Genomic DNA, 14645 nt, shown 5'->3' on the forward strand with positions numbered 1-14645 from the left:
TGTACATGGACCACTAATGAAGAGTACTAATTTTACTTCAAGGGGTCGTGAAAACAAGTCATCCCTATCCACAAGGTAAGTGATAACTTGTTGATTGGTGGGGGCCGCACCACTTTAACAGGGATAAAAGCTTCCCTTTGGAGATTAAAAAAAATCCCAATCTCTGCGGGTCCCATGGGTCGGACACCCGCCGATCCTATAGATATGGATAGGTGATAACTTGTTTTCTCTGGTCAACCCCTTTAAGAGACATTAGGTGAGCCCTTTTATTATCAGTCAGGTTTATAAAATATAGTATGTCTATCCTCGTGGATTAATTTCTCATTTAGGCCTCAAAACTCTAAAAAAACAAAAACAAAACCTGTCTTTTTTGATTGTATCAACCAATCAGAACTCAGGTTGTATTTCTTAAGCTGCTCTGAAAAACCTAAAGCTGAGATCTAATTGGCTGCTGTGGGCAACAAGGACAGTTTCACTATTAGGCAGCTTTGATCAATGAAGGTCCGGTAGGCCAGATTTATGAAACTTGTCTGTTGCCCATGGCAACCAATCACCGCATAGCTTTCATTTTTGAAACTGCTCTGATAAAATGAAAGCTGCTCAGTGATTGGTTGCTATGGGCAATATAGACAGGTTTTTCACTCGGATAATTTTCATAAATCGGCCTCAATGCGTTTGTTTCCCGTATAGTCGACACTTGCAGCACTGCTCGTTAAACTGTTATCTATAGACTTTATTAGCTTTTAAGGTCACTCTAAATGCCCCTTCTAGTTATAGGGTCTGTACTATAGAAACAGGACACACAGTTTTACATCCATGTTTAGGACTTCGCAGTTAATGGGCGCAGTCAGGCGGCCGTATAAATTGGGCCAAGATCGGATCGCAATACACGGACTGGCCGGCTACTCTCCTGACCCCCGAGTGTGACCGCTTCATATATTTCTATGCAGCCATCATGCTCGTGTTGGTAGAGCCGCGTCCAGTCCCATTTTTACGGCTGTGCCCTTATTGAGTAGGACCATAGGGGTCACAGTTCGCGCAGTTGTGATATGGACGATAAGTTGTGGTCAGCAAAATGGTAATAAATTGGTCATCTTGCCTCTCAATCTAGGAGCTTTAACAACAAATTCCTGCTGACATAAGACCATGTATAAGGCCTCATTCAAGCTTCCGCCTGTTGACCGCGATGCGCAGACCGGGCGGAGAGTCACCTGAACGCAACAGTATCATATGCCTATGAGGCTGTCGGGTGACCTGTGGTTGGTCCGTACGCAGACCGTGTTTCACAGATGCCTGAATTTTGCCTAACATAGACCATCATTTAGTCCAGGGGTGAGGAATCTTTCTTCTGCCAAGAGCCATTTGGATATTTGTAACATCTTTAGGGGGGCCGTGCAAATCATGGGCTTACTTCGCCCACAGAGTAGGTCTCGACGCTGGCACTGGTGTCAGGACGTAATCCTTCATTACGCGCGCTTCAGTGCTCAGTAGTGAACATGCTCACAGAACAAGCAGAAATTAATGGACCTTTGGTCGTCAAAATACGTCTGCCGTCCCAAGCACTGCGGTCCCCGGGAATCTGCCCAGGGGCCGGATAAAAGGTCGAGAGCCGTAAGCGGCCCAGGGGCCTGAGGTTCTCCACAACTGCTTTAGTCCATCAACCTAATTGATTTCCTTGTAGCCCTTTATTAGTTTAGTCATCTGCAAACATGGTCGTTCCATCAATAATGGGAATGGATTCTAGAAGAATAAGATAAAGGAGCATCATAGAAAAAAATATATTCCTATGCTCCCTCATTTAGGATAATTTTTTTTTCTGCCCCATGTGAAAGCAGCTTAATAAAATATAGGCTTCTTAATTAACAAGACTTGTGTAATACCACAGGTACATAGTCCGTGATATTTGACTGGATGACCCTTTTTGAAGTTCTTTGCGCCTAGCGAGGAACACTGTACATTTTGAAACAGTAGCTGGGGGGTAAATAATGAGCAGTTTTAGAGAGGCCTAAAACGAGTAAAGCCGGTTTCACACAATCCGGTGTTCATGGGCCATGCCAAGATCGGAATATCCAGCCTGACCACAAGGTCTCCTGACCTGAGATTAACTGGGAACATTGACAGTTTGTAACTGGCCTTATCCTGGCCATACACGTTAGATAACGATTGAATGACGTCTATTTCTCCCGATTCTCCATACACCGGGCTGTGGAGTCGGTAAGCCAAACCTCCGACTCCTCGGTTTGCATGATTCCGACTCCACCAAAATGGGCTCTGACTCCACAGCCCTGTCCATACACATGCATGTTTGGCTCTATTTTCAAAAAAATTTCAATAAGAAAATGAGAATATGCCACTTCGAGAGACCTCTTGTGATGGTACCTCACTTAAGTTTTGTCTAAAATTTATAAAAAAGATTATTTCCCCCCCACCCTCGATGGACCAACTGGTCTTATTGACTTGTTCTTCTGCAGTGCTGACGTGCTAAAGCCAATCATTGTCCTCAGTGGTCTTCTGCCACACATGCAAGCATCATTGCTCAGGCCAATGATTACCGTAATTGCAGTGGTCACGTGCACATGGATGGAATGTCATTAATGCAGGAGGAGTCAGTGGGACCACCAAAGCAATGGTGGAGAAGTGTTTGAGGAATTACAAGGTGAAAATAAGTTATTCCTAATTTTACCACCTTTTGGTTACCTTTTTTTCTTTTAAAAACCCTTTGAAAGAGGTTATCGATAGGAGAGGTGATGAGGAACGTGGGTTTGAATTGACCGGTCCTATAGAAGTGAACCGAGTGCTAGTCACACGTGTGCTACCTCTCTAATAGCACTCTGGTCTTGCACCTGTTTTCGATTTAACATGTCCGACCCTTCTTTCCTCCAACGTGGATATGGAACAACATGATACAGATGGTTGGCCAAAATTGGCAGGTCCAGCCAAAATATATTTAATGTGTACAGCCAACTTAAGAGCGGAGTATTGTTTTTTCTTTCGTATTTTTCGAGCCCTTGTGTCATGTACCGTCCCTATAATAGACCCGACAGTGTCTGAGTTGTAGTCAAAATGTTCTATTCAGAATTCCCATTATTCTTGAGTTTAGTGTGTTAGGTTCTTCATGTTCCTTCTGTGGAAGGCTTCTATTTATATCAAATGGAAAGGAGATGACGGATGGAAATGATCTGCACTTACAGCACAGGATGTCTTTGCTGATCTTTCTTGAGGGCCATCAGGGTTCATCGATGAGATTGCCACTTCAGAAATTAATGGACTGCATACCATATGCATGGCTGATTCTGTGAAATGCGTTTCAATAGCTAATGTGTGGACTGCATTCCTGGCATGACCCAAGAATCAAACACTAGCAGTTTTTTTTCCTCATTCCTAGTCTAGATAAGCCTATAGGCCAGCATTTTTCTAAGACTCCTTGTAAGGTGCCTTAAATTGGACTGGGACCCACCCACCCCAACCACTAAAAAGAAGGCCCCTTTGTTCTAGTAGTCTTGTGGTTATATGGATGTAGAGCTCTTTGGAAGATGAATGTTTGATGTGGGCCCTTGTTCTTCAAAGATGGCTCCAATCCAATGTTTTAAAGGGAACACGTCATCAGAAAATAACCTATATACAGTTGTGGCCAAAAGTATTGACACCCCAGAAATTCTGTCATAATACTCAGTTTCTTCCTGGAAATGATTGTAAACACAAATTCTTTATTATGGTCTTCATTTAATTTGTCTTAAAAGAAAAAACACAAAAAGAATTGTCCCAAAGCCAAATTGGATATAATTCCACACCAAACATAAAAAAGGGGGTGGACAAAAGCATTGGCACTGTTCGAAAAATCATGTGATGCTTCTCTAATTTGTGTAATTAACAGCACCTGTAACTTACCTGTGACACCTAACAAGTGTTGGCAATACCTAAATCACACTTGCAGCCAGTTGACATGGATTAAAGTTGACTCAACCTCTGTCCTGTGTCCTTGTGTGACCACATTGAGCATGGAGAAAAGAAAGAAGGCCAAAGAACTGTCTGAGGACTTGAGAAACCAAGTTGTGAGGAAGCATGAGCAATCTCAAGGCTACAAGTCCATCTCCAAAGACCTGAATGTTCCTGTGTCTACCGTGCACAGTGTCATCAAGAAGTTTAAAGCCCATGGCACTGTGGCTAACCTCCCTAGATGTGGACGGAAAAGAAAAATTGACGAGATTTCAACGCAAGATTGTGCGGATGTTGGATAAAGAACCTCGGCTAACATCCAAACAAGTTCAAGCTGCCCTGCAGTCTGAGGGTACAACAGTGTCAACCCGTACCATCCGTCGGCGTCTGAATGAAAAGGGACTGTATGGTAGGAGACCCAGGAAGACCCCACTTCTTACCCCGAGACATAAAAAAGCCAGGCTGGAGTTTGCTAAAACGTACCTGAAAAAGCCTAAAACATTTTGGAAGAATGTTCTCTGGTCAGATGAGACAAAAGTAGAGCTTTTTGGGCAAAGGCATCAACATAGAGTTTACAGGAGAAAAGAAGAGGCATTCAAAGAAAAGAACACGGTCCCTACAGTCAAACATGGCGGAGCTTCCCTGATGTTTTGGGGGTTGCTTTGCTGCCTCTGGCACTGGACTGCTTGACCGTGTGCATCGCATTATGAAGTCTGAAGACTACCAACAAATTTTGCAGCATAATGTAGGGACCAGTGTGAGAAAGCTGGGTGTCCCTCAGAGGTCATGGGTCTTCCAGCAGGACAATGACCCAAAACACACTTCAAAAAGCACTAGAAAATGGTTTGAGAGAAAGCACTGGAGACTTCTAAGGTGGCCAGCAATGAGTCCAGACCTGAATCCCATAGAACACCTGTGGAGAGATCTAAAAATGGCAGTTTGGAGAAGGCACCCTTCAAATATCAGGGACCTGGAGCAGTTTGCCAAAGAAGAATGGTCTAAAATTCCAGCAGAGCATTGTAAGAAACTCATTGATGGTTACCGGAAGCGGTTGGTCGCAGTTATTTTGGCTAAATGTTGTGCAACCAAGTATTAGGCTGAGGGTGCCAATACTTTTGTCTGGCCCATTTTTTGGAGTTTTGTGTGAAATGATCAATGTTTTGCTTTTTGCTTCTTTCTCTTTTGTGTTTTTTCATTTAAGACAAATTAAATGAAGATAATAATACCAAATAATTTGTGTTTGCAATCATTTTCAGGAAGAAACTGAGTATTATCTCTGACAGAATTGCAGGGGTGTCAATACTTTTGGCCCCAACTGTAGAAGTGTGTGTATATTGATAAAGGGTGATGTCACAGCTCACCTCTGCCTCCTCCCTGCACAATGACAATTGCACAAATCACAAAGAACACACACAACTCTCCCACCCAAGATAATGAAGCTCTCCACATTAGTGGTCTATGTGCTGACTGTAAAGTGTATTTCTGAATACTCCTAAACCTAGACACAAAATATAATAAATAACGCTACTATCAGATAATGAAAAATCAAAACAAAACGTATTGTCTGGTTTTAATTTGCAAAAAAAAAAAAAAAAAAAAAAAAAAAAAAAAGCAATCGCTAGGGCACTTGCGCTCCCCGTCCTATCGACCTTCCATGTCCTGATCAGTTGCAGCCGATGGGTTAACATGACTTCTGGTGTCCTGCTGAAGGCCCCGATGGCTGTCATCTTGGTAATTCTTACTTCTGTGCAATGTAGCCACAGGCTGAGGTTCATAGGAGACCATCATTTCTGCTATTTACTGCAATACCGTAGTATTACAGTATACTGTACTAGCAATGAAATGATCTTGGGTTCAAGAGCCATAAGGCGGCTAAAAAAATAAGGTTAAAATTAATAAAAAAAAAAAAAATCTATCTATCTATTGCCCCACTTTTCCCTGTTCAACTATAATAAAGAAAAAAACATACCGTACTTAATATCGGTCATTTTTTTTATTTTTTTTTTTACCATATTTATTTATTCCCTTATTTCAGGACATTGTATGGTGACAATCAAAACTATAACTCCTCTCACCTAAAATAAACCTCATACCGTGGCTGACAGAGAAATAAAAAGTTACGGCTCTTGAAAGTAGAGAAAAATTAAAGGGCAAAACGATCGACAAGTCTTGTAACGGTTAAGGAGTAGATAAACCTTAGTATGTTTGGTATAGTGGAGGCCCTTACCTTTCTTGGTATGTGGTTTGGGTGCCGAGACTTCCACTGTGCCCCCATAGTGGTGTACAGGCTCATTAGGAAGTCTATGGTTTTGTACGCCGCTGTGTGCTCACTTGTGTAGGAACTGGGCGGATAAACACAGCGGTTTGGATGAAAGATGGGGGTCTCGGAACCTGGACCTTCTCTTGACTACAGGACACTTTTAGGAGCTTCCCAAAAAATGATGAAGGTTTAGCAACCCATGCACATAGGATGCCATTGTTCTCAGCTGTTTACACTGGACGATGCTCTGCCGAGAATGATGATCTTGTGGGCAAACCACAAGATCATTCCACCCGATGAATGAGTTTGTCGGGTGATCGTCAGCCAGTTTAGACTAAACAACTACCGGTAAAGGAGCATTCCTGGAAAAACTCGTTTATGATTAATAAATGCCTCTTCAGAGTGTATCTAGCACTCCCGTTTACTTCTGGACCACTCTCACCATCACGAATCCAATTGTAGTGCAACAAACATTGAACCCAAAGTTAATCTACCCGGTTGGCTTGGGGGTTGTCCTTTTCTAAGAACATCTTGTCTAGACTAGTCCTTTATAGAAACTCCTCGTGCTGCATTCCAACTGGAACTTGACTCAAGTGCCCTGCATACTTCTGTAGAAATTCTTAAGGGAAGAACAGGAAACCTGCAAAGTTTTTCTTTGGAAAGAGTACAAGTCAAATCAGTCACAGGAAGAATGAAGTTGCCTGTATGAAGACGATAGGGATATATTTCTGTTTGTGATTAGTTTGAAGAATGGCTAGACTTGGCGCTCAATGGAGAACTTGGGTTGAATTTTTGGAGGCATTTCATGCTCCGATATCACATTGAATTATCAACTTTTCAGCCATTTTCTAGAAATTTTTCCAAAACTGATAGTTTTAAAACTTTTAAAGTACAAAGTAATACTATAATACTAGGAGCCAATACATTTCATCTCCAGTTGGCTTGGCCAAGCAGTCGTTCATGAAGTGGTTCAATGTGCATGATGTTTGCTAGGAGTTGCGCCTCAGTCTCCTCCTCCTCGTATATGGTGGTTATTTGTTGTGACAAGCCTAGACCTTTTACTTCTAATTCTTTGTCTATTTTCATAATATTTTGCTAAAATGATAATGAAATTTGGTGAATTTTGACGAGGCTCCCAAAATAGAGCATTCTGAATCTGGAGTGTAAAGTTTAGAAATATTAAAAAATAATATACTTTTTAAACCTCAAAGACTAATTAGTTCTTTTTCTTTCCCCCTTTCTTCTCTCCTTCTTTCTCCGTCATCGTCCAACTCAACCATCTTTTTAGGTCTGTCACGTTCTTGTCCTTGATTTCTCCGCAGTACTCAAGGGCCCCATTTCTGTTTTGTTGTCCACTGTTTACTCTTTCTGGTCTTCCTTTCTTAAACCTTCCTCCTCATGGAGGACGTTCCCTCCACATACCTTTCTGGACAGGATGATGTGGATCACTTACAGTACGCACTGCCATCCATTGGGCAGAATGAAGCTTGCGCCCCAATGGCATGTCCAGGAGGTGTGGAGATTGTCCTAGTGGGAGGCGGAGAAGCCAATGTTGGTGCATATCCTGAAGAAGGTGGTGTCCTCACATCCTACCCGCACATGGGATATAGAGAAGACAACAAAGAAGGTGAGCATTGTATGTGATTTGGAAAACGCGTGTATTTGCTTTTCCTTATTGTCTTATGAATATTTTTTATTCAGTTGTTGCTCCTTGTTTGATGTAATTTTGCTGCACAGTGGTTTCTTTTACACTTTAGGCATCAGACTGACCCACTCAAGGGATTCGGATGGAATCGGCTGTGGCATTATGGGGCGGTAAGGACTAGTGTGCAGCTTCATCACTTGTGTGAAGGCTATTAATGTAAAATATATCAAGTTAAGGCCAGTGACGTACGTCTTTGAAACGCAGATTGTGCTCGGATTGGAAGACAAAGTCCGACCTTTGGGTCTCCTGAGTTGACCTAGCTGCTTTAGTTATGCTTATGAGTAATCTGCTCGGGTGGAGAGACCCCACCGGTCAGGCGACACTTTCAGATCTGAGCAAAGTCTGTATTTCACGTACGTGTGAAACAGGCCTAATGCAATTTTTTGATGCGTTGTAGGCCCCTCTACAAATTAAACCTGTGCCTTGCTCCAACTTTCTTGTATTTTCTGTCTTTGACAGCCAGTTAATATATTTCTGCCCATTACGAGTGCTGATCAGCGAAGCACCTAGTCGATTGGTGCTAAATTAAAGGTCTTTGCCAGCTGAAAACCACATTGCCTATTAACGCAAGAGATGTACTGACGCTAATAGTTTTTTAGGCCATAGATGCAATCATATGATGGATGAGCATATGCTAAACTCCTCGGTTGATCACTGCCATGTTTGCACTGATCTATGTGCTCATTCGTCTTTTATCGACCCATTTAAAAAGACCTTGCCTTTGCCCACTACAATCTTCCTGTCCATGCATATTGCCAGTTGGACATAGTCACCCTTGTGCCCAGTGATCAGAGCGGTAACGCTGCTTCCAGAAAGGAAAGTGAAATGAAGCTTTGGTGGTAGACATTCAGCCACATGTCCCCAAAGAAGTGATAGCCCCTTTAATTGGGTGAATGTCTAGCCAAACCTGACAATTTCAATCTGACTGGCCAACTATTGTGTATAGGAGGCATCTGATATCGATGTTGGAGGAAAAGCTAGGTCAGGTAGGTTATATATTGATATACCTAATCTTTTCCTTCTGAAAGACCTAGTCTGGCAGTGGCTTTTCCCCCTCCCCCACGCTTAGGTCAGGTACTATAGCTCTTACCGTTTGGTGACCGCTAGTGATGAGTGAACATGTTAATAAGAAGAACAGAACATTATGTGGCAAAGGCAAGGTCTTGAAAAAATGGAGGTAAAGGACGTTTTCCATTGTGTAAAGTCCAACCAATCCTGAGAATAAAGACACTGATTTATTCTTATCTTTCCCTTTATTTGAGGGATGGGCTCCCACCAATCATAAGCTAGCTATATGCCATCACTTTTCCAAAAATAATTTAAACGGGTATTCCCATTTCCAACATCCTATCCAAATATGGTGTAGGTATAATATTAGAAAATGCTTCCATTTAGAAAGGTAGTATAGTTCTTCTGATTCGCTGTGTCGCTTATCCCATATGCAGGGCATTGCAGTAGCTTAGGTATCAATGGTTACTACCATCCACGCTGTGCAGTGATGAGGCAGTGACCCAGCAAAGTTCAAAGCAAAACGTGTTTAATGTCCAAAACTCACACAGAGCACAGTATCCTCCGGATCCCAGCCGGGAAACACGAGAGTCCATAAGTGCATCCGGTTGCCGAGGGCGAGTGCACCACCATATCACACTGCGGGGTGCCAGGAGTTCGCTCTGCTTGGCTCTGTGTTCCCTCACACAGGCTGAGCTTTTGCAGAGCCGTCTGCTCTGCTTGCTGCAAACTCCACACTGACACACCCAACCCTCTGCTGCCGGGGTTTTTACAAAAAGAACTTGTGGCCATCGGCCACATGGAAAACCCGGGGCCGGGGAGGAAACGGACTGCCCCACTGCCATGTTGTAGTCCATTTAAAAAAAAAAAAGCCCAGAACAGGTTTTCTTATATCTGCCCTGGACACATAGCATGCCCAAGACCAATACTCAGTTTTATTTTGCATTGCAATCACAGCTATGCCTGTGACTGCAATGCACTTCCACTACATCCATGTGCTTCTTTGCACATCATGGGGGACATATAGCAACCCTCGCATATAATACCGATCACTGCCTCACACCATGGATACCTAAGCTACTGAAATTCCATGCACATGGTGTAAGTGGCATAATGAATCAGAAGAACTGTGCTACATTTCTAATTGGAGGTATTTGCTATTATTATTATTATTATTACACCTACTACATAGTAGATTAATTTCTTAGAGCTAGGAATACCTAGTTAGCCCTTTTTTATAAAAAGTTACAGTTTAGCATCCGGTCTACAGGAAATACACTCGTAGCTGGAAAGGTTAGCATGAAGTCCTGCTCAAATCACACCCAATCTTTACATAGCTTATCTTGCCTGCCTAATATTTTACAGCCCAGATCAAGACCACCATTCATCTTCTAAATATACTCTTCCACCATCCGACCGTCGGACCTTACACCTTCTTGGGTCAACCCAAACAGGTGCCCACACCAGTCCTTGGGGATATTCATCTTCAGATGCTCATCAGGATGGTGAATTGCCTGATGGAATGCCTTCAGAAGACCAGTACTTGCAGAACAGAAGGTACGAGTGGTCTTCAGGTTTGGATGACGTAGAAGAACATTCACAATTAATGATGCTACGATCAGACCCAACACCCATTAACATGCCAGCCTTCAGAAGAGCCCTGCAGCTGGGAAGAGCCCATGAGGCCTGGCAAGGAGGAAACTATTCCGAAGAGGATGCGCATGTAGAAGTGGAGGAAGAGGAAGAGGAGGAAGAGGGATCAGTTTACACTTGTATTGAGTGCAACATTTATTTTAAGAAAAAAGCCCACCTCTTGGAGCACATGTTCCAGCACTCTCAGGAAGCAGAAGGAGAGGGGGTGCAGGCTAGTGAAGGATCTCACACCTGTGGGGAATGTGGAAAGGGATTTGGAGATGAGGAGAGTCTGGAATCTCATCGTCAACTTCATCAGGAGTCCAGACAGAAAATAATAGAAGAAATTGGTAAATTAGAGAATTTAGCAGACGAAGGACGTGATGCCCGTCTTCAGTGTCCCAAATGCCTTTTTGGTACAAATTCTTCCAAAGTTTTTGTTCAACACGCAAAGACCCACGTGAAGAAGGTGAGCGGAGACACTCGGGGAAACCAGACGTCTTTCAGAGCAACTTCTGAAATTCTTGAAGGAGGCAAAACCTCTGAAGTGGCAACTGACGTAACGTGGAAGAGTTCAGAAGGCGAAACTACAATTGAACAGGGATGGAGATCTGATGTACACCAAACTGCCGTGCAGGGACCCAGTAAGCTAAAAAGAAATATTTTGACTAGAAAAGATTCGGAAAATTCTATGCATGAGAGGCTTTCTGCCAAGGAAGAAAATAGTAAGTCCACAAAGGCTTTCCAACTTCCAGAAGCTGCAGTAAAGCTAAAGAAGAGGTTTCGAGAGGTCCTTAGATCGGGTGTGGGATGGGAAGAAGAGCAGAGGCAACAGTTGAGAGATCAGGTTGCTGTCTTGGTTCTTAAGGACATTGGCGCCAAGAAGAGGACAACTAAAGTACATCCGCCTTTGGGTAATGGAAAAAAACTTTCAGCTGCAGCTAACAAAGGTCTGCTGTCACGCTATGAACGCTGTCTACCCAGAGACGACTGGGGAGAGGTGGAAGATGATGTACCTTTAGATACCCTGTTAATGGATCCTAAATATGCAAGTCAGCTTGAAGCACTCGGGCTGAGGAGCGAGGAGAGAGAATGTCCATATTGTCCAGATCGCTTCCACAATGGGATAGGTCTCGCCAACCATGTCAGGGGCCACTTGAACCGAGTTGGAGTTAGCTATAACGTACGCCACTTCATATCCGCAGAAGAGGTTAAGGCCATTGAACAAAACTACTCATTTCAGAAGAAACGCAAGAAAGGTAAGACATGCTGGTCATTTACGTGACTCACTGGTGTATAAAGATATCCGTATGTTGATGCCAATTAATCTAGTCAAAGTCAACTATAAAAGAAATGAGCTGGCTCTGTAAAACTATACATTCTGCGTGGTGGTGGTGCCCTGTTATTATTCCTGAAAAATGCATGAATACTATCGCAACTGGGTGTTGCTATTCTCTTGGGCAGTGGGGTGTGTCCTAAAACATCCTGACAGTCAAACCACACATTGATTGGGCCATAACCGGGAATGGTAACTCCCAGTTGTAAGTTTGTTCTTGTAGGACAAATAACAGAAGAGCAGCAAAATGCAAAGTTTTGATAAAAAACACTCCAAAATATGTCCTACAAGAACTTAAAAGTCCTCATTAGAAGGGCTCGGTGAGATAAAAAATGGCTACTTTCCAAATACAATGCCATTCTTGACCGTGGGATGTTTCGGGTATTTCATCTCCATTTTTGTCAAGTAGCTGTATTTATAGAAGGAAAGGAGCATATGTCTGATAGTAGAACTGAGATCTACTTCCAACTGTCTATGGGCAATCAGGAGAATTTGTCTATGGATTTAACGGAATTGGACCATAACCAACATTTATCACCCTTCCACTATGTAGGTGATGTGTCTGGTCATGTGGAGCCCCATGGCCATAAAATCCCCACGGCTCCTTTTATTGTGTAAAGGACTAAGCGCTGTATTTGATGATCCTTGTTTGTCTCTTAAGGTACCGTCACACATAACGATATCGTTAACGATATCGTTGCTTTTTGTGACGTAGCAACGATATCGTTAAGGAAATCGTTATATGTGACAGCGACCAACGATCAGGCCCCTGCTGGGAGATCGTTGGTCGCTGAACAAAGTCCAGAACTTTATTTCGTCGCTGGATCTCCCGTGGACATCGCTGGATCGGCGTGTGTGACACCGATCCAGCGATGTCTTCACTGGTAACCAGGGTAAACATCGGGTAACTAAGCGCAGGGCCGCGCTTAGTAACCCGATGTTTACCCTGGTTACCATCCTAAAAGTAAAAAAAACAAACAGTACATACTTAACCTAACGCTGTCTGTCCTCCAGCGCTGTGCTCTGCACTCCTCCTGTACTGGCTGTGAGCGTCGGTCAGCCGGAAAGCAGAGCGGTGACGTCACCGCTCTGCTTTCCGGCCGCTGTGCTCAAAGCCAGAGCAGAGAAGCAGAGCGCCGAGGACAGACAGCGGTAGGTAAGTATGTACTGTTTTTTTTTTTTTACTTTTACGCTGGTAACCAGGGTAAACATCGGGTTACTAAGCGCGGCCCTGCGCTTAGTTACCCGATGTTTACCCTGGTTAGCCGGGGACCTTGGCATCGTTGGTCGCTGGAGAGCTGTCTGTGTGACAGCTCTCCAGCGACCAAACAGCGACGCTGCAGCGATCCGGATCGTTGTCGGTATCGCTGCAGCGTCGCTTAATGTGAAGGGGATTGAGTAGAGTGACTGTGCACATGCGTGACCACCAGCTCAGATGTGTTGGGCGAGGGGCTGTTGTGATCAATGAGAACAATGTGTTCTGTGTTATTATTGTTGTAAAAAAATTTTTAAGGGGAACCCCTTATGATGAAAATGGTCTCTGATCTGCGGAAGGAGGAGCTGACCAGATCGATGTACATTTTTATGGGAAAAGTTTTAGTAAAACTATTAGAGTTGGAAGGGACCTCCAGGGTCATCATGTCTAACCCCCTGCTCAATGCTGGATTCATCAAACTATTTCAGACATGTCTGTCCAGCCTCTGATTGAAGACTTCCATCGAAGGAGAACTCGCCACCTCTCGTGGCAGCCTGCTCCACTCATCGATCACCCTCACTGTCAAAAAGTTTTTTCGAATATCTAATCTTCTCCCTTTCAGTTTCATTCCATTGCTTCTCGTGTTTCCATATGCATATGAGATTAATGATGATCCCTCTACACTGTTACATCCCTTCAGATATTTGTAGACAGCTATTAAGTCTACTCTTAGCCTTCTTTTTTGCAATCTAAACATTCCCAGGTTCATAGGACACACTATGTCCTTTTTAAAATGTTGTGCCTAGAACTGGGCACAGTATTCCAGATGAAGCCTGACCAAGGAGGAGCAGAGGAGGATAATTACCTCACGTGATCTAGACTCTATGCTTCTTTTAATACATCCTAGAACTGTTTGCTGCTGCATCACACTGTTGACGCATGTGCAGACTGTGGTCTATTAGTATACCCAAGTCTTTTTCACACATGCTGTTGCTTAGTTCTATTCCTCCCATTCTATAGATACCATTCTATTAGTCGCTGTCCATTGTTCAAGCTAATTTAGATTCTTCTGAATTCCTGAATCCTTTCTCTACCGTTAGCTATCCCTCCTAGCTTTACATCGTCTGCAAATTTGATTAGTTTACCTTCAGTTCCCTTATCTAGATCATTTATAAAAATGTTGAACACGGGGCCAGGACAGAGCCTTTTGGAACCCCAATTGAAACACTCTTCCAATTTGATGTGTAATCATTTATCACCTCTTTGAGTATGATCACTGAGCCAGTAATGAATCCACCTAACCGTAGCTTTGTCAATCCCATAGTTGGTAATTTTTTCAATAAGGATAGTATAAGATACTTTATCTTCAGAAGTCAAATCATGGACAGTCTGTGGTGCAACGTGATGTTGGTGGATTGAACGAGACATGATGTGCTCGATTGGATTCAGGTCTGGGGAAACGTTCCTACGTGTATTAATAGGCGTGGGTGGTCATCTGTAGCACTGAAGAGTCTTGATACCCTATCAGACACATCTTTGAATTGGGCACCTGGAAGACCGCACACATCTTATG

At 43.2% G+C, this 14645-nt stretch overlaps 1 protein-coding gene across 6 annotated transcripts in view; it reads left to right on the forward strand.

Annotated features, from left to right (window-relative positions):
* WIZ (WIZ zinc finger) overlaps window positions 1-14645 on the forward strand; it is a 100153-nt gene that overhangs the window by 8908 nt on the left and 76600 nt on the right. For 5 of the 6 annotated variants that reach the window (XM_069766822.1, XM_069766826.1, XM_069766825.1 and 2 more), the window contains exons 2-4: window positions 7485-7823; window positions 7954-8011; window positions 10275-11800. In XM_069766822.1, the coding sequence (XP_069622923.1) occupies window positions 7595-7823; window positions 7954-8011; window positions 10275-11800 (1813 nt within the window). In that variant the 5' untranslated portion in view covers window positions 7485-7594. Of the gene's footprint in view, window positions 1-7474; window positions 7824-7953; window positions 8012-10274; window positions 11801-14645 lie in introns of those variants that run through there. The other variant, XM_069766823.1, reaches the window with a different exon arrangement.

Source organism: Ranitomeya imitator, chromosome 4, assembly GCF_032444005.1.
Source record: "Ranitomeya imitator isolate aRanImi1 chromosome 4, aRanImi1.pri, whole genome shotgun sequence".
Classification (NCBI taxonomy): domain Eukaryota; kingdom Metazoa; phylum Chordata; class Amphibia; order Anura; family Dendrobatidae; genus Ranitomeya; species Ranitomeya imitator.